Source organism: Mastomys coucha, chromosome X (assembly GCF_008632895.1).
Source record: "Mastomys coucha isolate ucsf_1 chromosome X, UCSF_Mcou_1, whole genome shotgun sequence".
NCBI classification, from domain to species: domain Eukaryota; kingdom Metazoa; phylum Chordata; class Mammalia; order Rodentia; family Muridae; genus Mastomys; species Mastomys coucha.
The window spans coordinates 103,532,953-103,541,670 of NC_045030.1; the positions used below are offsets into that span (position 1 = coordinate 103,532,953).

General features: G+C 41.3%; 1 protein-coding gene across 1 annotated transcript in view; it reads left to right on the top strand.

Annotated features, from left to right (window-relative positions):
* Positions 1–4,877, top strand: part of LOC116093918 (testis-specific protein TSX-like) — a 9,425-nt gene extending 4,548 nt beyond the window's left edge. Inside the window, exons 5-7 of the mRNA XM_031375772.1 lie at positions 1,188–1,288; positions 2,189–2,247; positions 4,542–4,877. Coding sequence (XP_031231632.1) covers positions 1,188–1,288; positions 2,189–2,247; positions 4,542–4,567 — 186 coding nt within the window. The 3' untranslated portion in view covers positions 4,568–4,877. The remainder of the gene's footprint in view (positions 1–1,187; positions 1,289–2,188; positions 2,248–4,541) is intronic.
* The last annotated feature ends 3,841 nt before the right edge of the window (positions 4,878–8,718 follow it).

The window sequence follows — 8,718 nt, forward strand, 5'->3', positions numbered from 1 at the left end:
CACACACACACAAATACTTTAAAATCTGAAAAAGACACAGCGTCAACACAGCCTTGCATGCTTAGACACGCTGCATAGTTTCAGCACTATGCCTTGGGGTGGAGGTTGCCGGCAAAAAGAATGTAAATGTGAAAATTGTGATATTAGATGAACAGTGCAGAGGATGTGTGCTTAAAGTTCGAGAGCTGAAACCAGGTGACAAATTGTTCATCTCTCTGTGCATGTCTGAAATGACCAAAATGCAATTAAACTATTAATTTAATTATAAGTAGGTGAATTTTCAGATATAGAAAACATGAATATTGAGGATTTATTTCTGAAGTAAATACTCTTTCCAAGTAGCTGCTATATGCCTACCCTGAAGCCAGGACACTAGCCCTGGGGAGCTAAGGTGAATGAGACCTGGACAGATATAATCCTCCCTACCCCCTGCTTTCCTTATTTATTTCTGAGACAAGGTCTCACCATGCAACTCACTCTGTAGACTGGGCTGACCTCAAACTCACAGAGATCTGGTTGCCTCTGCCTCCTGAGAGCTGGTGGAATTAAAAACTGGGCTTTGAGCCCTCAGTCCTGCCTCTACCTCACCAGACTGCACATGTGCATTGCCACATTCAGATTTCCTTTTGGGGTTTTGAAAGAAAGAAAATAAATGTGAACAGTAATAAAAGCCAATTGACAATTATAGCAACCAAAGCCACTAAAATATTCTAGAATCAACTCAAACTTCTTCAGGGTATCTGGTGCTTTCATTAATGTGAGCAATCTATCATTATAAAAGCACTGTACCCAAGACCCATTTTCTCAAAACTTATCAAGGTATCTATGCTAATGATCTTCATGTTGGAGCAGTAGTCCAGTTATAAGGTACAACTGTTTACTAAGCTTTGTCCCAACTTTATTCTCATCAGTTAAGACTATCAACTTGCTGAGCAGTAGTGGCACACACCTTTAATCCCAGCACTTGGGAGGTAGAGGCAGCAGATTTCTGAGTTCCAGGCCAACCTGGTCTACAGAGTGAGTTCCAGGACAGCCAGGGCTACACAGAGAAAAAAAAAAGCAAAAACAAAAACAAAACAAAAAGACTATCAACTCTAGGGTTAACATTAAGACAAAAATCTCCCTTTGACGGCCCAAAATTATCTACTTCAATTTTGACTTTCCCCTGTATCTTTATTGCTCCATAGGAATATACTGAAGATGATGAGGAGAGTCACAGTGACAGCGACATTGACGATAATGTGAGAGTCATCATTGGCAACATTAAAGCAAGCCCCTCCATGTATATGTATGTATTCTTAAGTGTCCTCGGGTTGTGGAACATCCAGGGAGGAGAAATAGAATAGGAATTAGCTTTCCACTAACTGTGCTTAGTCCTTGGTATCAGTTGAGAAGAAATGTAGGAAGATAATGAAGCCTGTAGTGACGTCATATTGTAGCTCCACAGATGATGTAGGTCTATAGTTCCACACACCAGTTGCAATATGCTACTGTTCCTTTATGGAATACATTGTTTTTGTCTACTCTGTTTTATGTGTACCTTTTCTCACAGATGATTTTGGTATGAAATTATTTAGGATTTTGCTTTTGTGGGCGTGGCTCTCATTTTTGTAGGAAGTCAGAGAATTTAAAGAGTAAGAGACCCTAAATCTATTTCTATTAATGTGGCTTCTTTTGAGTACAAGCAATGTCCTAGAGAAGAACTTTCATGCTCTGTCCTTTCAGTACTGTCATTTGTCATGTGCTAGTGGAGGCTCACATTTGATGTCCCTCTTTTTTCCTTTAAAATGGAGAAATAGTCGGGTGAGATAGTACACATCCTTCCATTCTAGCACTTGGGATGCAGAAGCAGGAATTCTAGTAGCTTCCACTTGCCTCCCAGAGTGCTGGTGGGATAAAGGCTGGCTCTGAGCTCCCCTTCAGTCCTGCCTCCACCTCATCACATCTGCCACATCCATATTTCTTTTTGAGAGTTATGTAGAGCCTGATCTACACATAGTGGCATCCACTATGTGTAGTGGTTAGGACTATATAGTAAGAGCCTGTCTCAGAGAAGGTGGGGGTAGATAGCCTGTCTTAGTTCAAATATAAATGGGTCACATTTTGATGTGTGTGCATGAATGACTTTCATGTCTCTCTAAGTTGTTGGATTTAGCCTACTGACAATTGATTACACTATATATTCTAGGGAGATGCTCCCTAATCTGAACCCCCAAGGTGACCAAGACCTGGAAGTAACCAAATCAGGTATTTTTCTTGCCCTTTGGATTGTTATTGAAGTCACACATTGCATCCTTGCAGCCTGACAAACATATAGGGAATTTAAAGGCACTGGAAGCCAGGTATAGGGTACACACCTTTAAGCCTAGCATTCCAGCACTCAGAGAAGCAACTGACAAGTATCTGTGAGTTCAAGGCCAACATGGTCTACATAGCAAGTTCTAGGCAAGCTAGGGCTAAATAGTGAGATCCTACCAAATAAATAACTAACCAAATAATAAATAAGACAGTCAAGGGATAATCAGGATATAGCTCACTAGGTATAGTACTTGCCTTGCACGAATGAAGCCCTTGGTTAGAGTCCTTAGTACTACAAAAGCAGAGCATGATATAATTCCAGGATCCAGGAGACAGAAGGCACCCTATTCCATTCCAAGGATGGTCTAGGCAGTCAAAGAACGACAAGGGTAAGGAAGAGATACAAATGGTCATTGTTCCCACGGATTACACTGTACTTTGGCCACAAGGGAGGACTCCAGTCAAGGACTGACCCTGGTGATATAGCTCCTTTCCCACTCAGACATCCCCAGATAAGCACCCCTCCTCTCTCCTTTGTTAACAAATCAAGTTCAAGGTTCTGCAATCTGGCCAAGGAGGAGCCCCAATAGACTGATTCAGCCAAGATCCCTGGGGAATAGATAAGGTTTTTCACCTGTAGGAACCAGACTGGGAGTAGTAGTTATCAAGAAAAAAAAAAAAAAAAAAAAAAAAAAAAAAAAAAAAAAACGAAATGAGACCTGGAAGGAACTGGGAGGATCTGAAGCAGTACAAGTTTATAGGGTCCTGATGTTCAGACCACACTAAGCTCCACTGCTACCCCTGGAGCCAGAATCCCTGAAACTACAATCATAAAGGTAATACATAGTGAAGGAGTAGGAGCTAGGGAAGAGCTGAGCAGTCGATCCCCAGCCAGTTCTGCTTCTGGGATCGCACCTCTTAGGCTCTGACTTTCCAGAACAATTGAGCTCTGAGAATACAGAATAGACCCACTAACCCACACACTCTCCATGTTCTGACTGGGCAGAACGGAGGGAAAAAAAAACAGTGTCTCCTATAAAGAACTAAAACCATGTGGCTGGAGAGATGGCTTAGTAGTTAAGAGCTGATATTGCTCTTACAGCAGAGGACCCAAGTTTATCCCCAGCACCTGTGTCAGGCTGCTCACAATCACCTATAATTTCAGCTCCAGGAGGCCCAACTCCTCTCGCCTCTATAGGCACTAGCACTTGTGGAAATTAGATAAAAGACACACAACTTTTATTATTTACAATAAATCTTAAACAGCTCAAGAGCTGGGCAGACATAGCACTCATGTATACCCACACAGAGACATATAATTTTTAAAATAATAATAATAAAACACCATGAACATTTTCCTGGGAAGAAGTGAGGCAAATAGTTATTGGCTAAGCTTGGCATTAGGTAGAACTGAAGTGTAGTAATCAAATCAGTGTGTGATTTCTTTATCATAAGTTTGTCTTAAAAGGTAAAGTCACATTTCACACAAAGGAAAAGGATTTTATAGTTTCTGTAGTGCCTTCTGTCTTTCACAGCATCAGAATTATAGTTTACAAAGCAAACCAATGACAGCATCCATAGGTAAAGAAGGAAACAGACATTTAACTGTTTAACATTACATGTATTGGTTCGTACTCTTACACACATGCGCACTCACAGGTTTGCCATCATGCAACTTAACCAGCTGCATACTGCATTTTCACTTAGGCATCTAATATAGCTGAAATACTGATGTTTAATAAACAATCAGCTGGATAGTGGTAGCACACACCTTTAATCCCAGTGCTCAGGAGGTAAAGGCAGGCAGATCTCTGTGAGTTTGAAGCCTGCCTGGTCTACAAAGCAGGTTCCAGGACAGCCAAGGCTGTTACACAGAAAAACCCTCTCTCGAAAAACCAAACAGGGCTGAAGAGATGGCTCAGTGGTTAAGAGCACTGACTGTTCTTCTGAAGGTCCTGAGTTCATATTCCCAGCAACCACATGGTGGCTCACAACCATCTATAATGAGATCTGACGCCCTCTTCTGGTGTGTCTGAAGACAGCTACAGTGTACTTATACTGTATAATAAATAAATAAATCTTTAAAAAGAAGAAAAGAAAAACAAAACAAACCACCCAAACAAAAAAACACACAGAGAGAATCGGTAAGAGTTGGTAGACCTTGGAAGGCCCCTTTTCTAAAGATGTGCACGAGGGAGGCATTACTGTAAAATAGAGAATAACTGAAAAACTTTCTTCCACAGACGATGCCATTAACCCAACTGATTAAACAAGCAAGGGTCAGAAACGTGTCACCATCATCTATCATTATGCCCTCATGCATAAATGAAGTCCTGGTGGAAAAAACAAAAACAAAAACAAAACAAACATCTCTACCCACCAACCTGAAAGCAAATCTATATCAAACTGCTAAAATAAATGGAAAATACTTAATTTGAGCCTGGCTGGTTTGAAAATTGGAAATCCTTGTTCAAAATGAAAATCATCCCAAAATAATCTAAAGTCATCTACCAGCCAACTAGGGGAGTTTGTTGCTTGCCAAATGTTGAATAAAATGAATAAAATCTTCTGCTTGAAAACTTTGTGTTTCCGAGTGACTGTTTCTCATTACCCCTTCATTATCATGCTAATTATCTCATTTTTTCCCGTTCCTTTTCTTCCTTTCCTTTTCCCTTTCCCTTTCCCTTCCTTTCCTTTTCCTTTTGTTTGGTTTGGTTTAGTTGGTTAGTTGGTGTTTAGAGACAGGGTTTCTCTGTGTAGCCCTGGCTGTCCTGGAACTCACTCTGTAGATCAGAGATCTGTCGACCTCCGCCTCCAGAGTGCTGGAATTAAAGACATGCATCATCACAACCAGCCTTTTTCCTTTTCTTAAAATGTAGCTCACGGGCCAGTGAGATGGCTCAGCGGTAAGAACACCAACTGCTCTTCCAAAGGTCCTGAGTTCAAATCCCAGCAACCACATGGTGGCTCACAACCACCCGTAATGAGATCTGATGCCCTCGTCTGGTGTGTCTGTGGACAGCTACAGTGTACTTACATATAACAATAAATAAATCTTCAAAAAAACATGTAGGTGCACGCCTTTAATCCCAACACTTGGGAGGCAGAGGCAGGTGGATTTCTGAGTTCAAGACCAGCTTGGTCTACAGAGTTCCAGGACAGCCAAGGCTATACAGAGAAACCCTGTCTCGAAAAACCAAAAAAAAAAAGTAGCTCATGCCTTTAATCCCAGCACTTCAGAGGCAAAAGAGGCAAAAGCTTTGTGGGTCTTTAAGTTAAAAGCCAGGCTGCTCATAGTGAGTTCCAGTTCAGGGCTACATAGTGAGATCCTGTCTCAAAATAAACTTTAGTTACTTCAGTTGAGTAGATTAATGTCTTATATTTTCTGTTGCTTTTGTTAAGTGTGCTGAGAACACCTATACTATAACAATGTGAAAAACAAAACTATGGAAGATTGAGTCGTTAACGGCAGTGGGCAATTTTTTATTTGCAAAATTTTTATAATAAAGTTTTAATTTTAAAAAAGAAGATACTTTAAGAAGTTAGAAAAAATTGAAGAGCACATTGCAATCACTCTTGCCTTACCAATGAGAAGTGTTTTTCCAGGTCATGTCACCAATTATAAAAGTGGAAATCATTGTAACTGCTGTTTTGCAATAAATATTCAAACACCTAGACTTTAAAAATGAATAAGTCTAGTGAGGGGAAATTGCTGGAGTGAGCTACCCCAGTTGGTAGCTGAACCAGTGAGGGGATCTTCAATATTTGTAAATTCCAAATTTTTAAAATTGTACTGATTTTTATTCCATGTGCATTGATGCTTTTTTGCTGGCATGCATATCTGTGTAGGATCCCTTAGAGCTGGGGTTAGACAGCTGTGATCTGTTATGTGGGTGCTGGGAATTGAACCTGGATCCTCTGGACCTCTGGAAGAGCAGCTAGTGCTCTTAATCTCTGGGCCATTTCTCCAGCCCCCGAATTCTCAGTTTTTAAATATCCATATAGTAGATCTCTGATTTTGTTGCGCACAAACAGACAGTGGTTTATAGGAAAGGGCTTTTATTGCTTGGTCGGCAATTAAACAGACACCAGTTGGTTTGGAGCAGGGTGGGGGTTGGGGTGAAGTGGGGGCTTAAGCTGTTGTAAACCAAATGATGGTTCAGTACATTTACTTTTGAAACTCTGACGTGAGGAGCTCTTGCCTTACATGTTACAATTAAATCCCCTTACTATAAATGGGTAGAGTATGCCCGGAGGCCCCTTCCTGAATCCAAAAACAGCTGGAACCAAGTAAATACCAGTTTTTCTACTTCCTTCCTTTTCTCACTTTGCAATCTTCTATTGTTCCATCTATCTGGGGGACTGTTACTCAGCAGTTGCCTGTGATGCTAAAGAAACTTGAAGTACTACAACTGATATTATAAAGGATTTTTCTACTGGCCTTGCTTAGGAGATATTAAAGCACACAAAGTAGAATTTAGCAAGGAACTGCTGCCTCCAAACGCATGAGCTGGCTGCAGAGTCTTGACTAGCTTCACCTAGATTTCAGAGGAATCCTCCATGAGCTTTGAGAGCCAAGCCGAGAACCAGAGTAAAGCTGGTATAAAGTCTCCACCAGCACATGCTTATGGGACAAGAAGTGCTGTGTCAGCATGCCTAGTGAGGCATGCCTGGAACCCACACTCCGGCGCTCCGTGTGTCTAGAAGGCAGAACTTGGAGCCAAAGTTTGCTCTTGAGCCTTAAGATAAAGTATTACCATGTTGGGGTGCTGCTCTTCAGGCGACTTATATTCAGTCCCCAGATGTCTCAAAACTGCTCCAAGAGATCCAATACTCTCTTCTGGCATACTCCAGCAACCTACCCCCTGTATTCCTAAATAAAAAGTAAAAATCTTAAAATATATTTATAAAGGGGGGGGGTTGACATCAATGGCATCTAGATGGGATCTCCTCTTAGAGAAATATGCTGGTGGTACATACCTTTAATCCCAGCAGTCAGAAGGCAGAGGCAGGTGAATCTCTGATTTGGATGCCAGCCTGGTCTACCTAATGAATTCCAAGCCAATCAGGCTACATAGTGAGAGACTGTCTCAAACAAAACAAAGCAACACAGCAATACCAACAAAACCTTCCCCTGCTGGAAGGAGTTGATGGTACCCCACCCCTCCCTGGGGATCCGTAGGCAGTTAACAGTTGGTGAGAAAGGGGGGAGAAAATCTGAGTGTATAAGTATTTGTAGGGAGTCCATTCTCCTACAAATAATCCCCTCAGCCTGGACTCTGAAAGCAACTATAATGAAACACTTTGGAACACGTGTGCACACAGAAAGAACTATTGCCCTGTCATGTCTGGGGCTTATTTGGTATAATTTATCCCTTTCTTCTTTCCTATTTCTGATTTTTGGAATAAGTATGTCTACCTAATATCTGTCTCAAAGTTGTAGTTTTAGATTTTTTTTTCTTTTTTCTTGTTTTGTTTTTCGAGACAGGGTTTCTCTATGTAGTCCTAGCTGTCCTGGAACTCACTCTGTAGACCAGGCTGGCCTCAAACTCAGAAATCCGCCTGCCTCTGCCTCCCAAGTGCTGGGATTAAAGGCATGCGCCACCACTGCCCGGCAAGTTTTAGATTTTTTAAAAATTATTGTTTGCTTATTATTAGTGTGTGCACATGCCCACGTCATGAATAGGGCGATCAGATAGTGCTCGGCTTTTGTCCTACCACTCAGGAGGCAGAGTCAAGAGGATCTCTATGAGTTTAAGGCCAGCCTGGTCTACAGAGTTCCAGTACAGCCAGAGCTACACCAAGAAACCTTGTCTTGAAAACAAAAATAGGAGCTAGAGAGATATAGCTCAGAGGTTAAGAGACTTAACTCAGAGGTTAAGACTGCTCTTGTGAAGGTCCTGAGTTCAATTCCCAGCAACCACATGGTGACTCACAAGTATCTGTAATGAGATCTGATGCCCTCTTCTGGTGTGTCTGAAGAGAATTAGTGTACTCATATACGTAAAATAAATAATTCTTTAAAAAAAAAGAGAGAGAGAGAGAAAGGAAACAAAAATAAACAAACAACAACCAAAAAGATAAGGCCTTTTTGGATGTAATTGGTAATGCCTTCATGAATTGATTACTGTCCCTGTCTTTGTAAGAACAGCTAAAAGTACACACCTGGTTGTGTCTTTTGCTCTTCCATTTCTTCTGTCTTGTGAGAGCAAGAACCCTGTGGAAACAGGGATCATTTGCATGGCATCAAACCTGCTATCACTTTCTACCTTCTAGCATGTGAAAAGTCAGTGGGCTATTTATAAATTACTGTTCTGGGCATTTTGCCCTAGCAGTAATAAGAGAGTACAATATGCAGAGGCAGGCAGATTTCTGAGTTCGAGGCCAGCCTGGTCTACAGAGTGAGTTCCAGGACAGCCA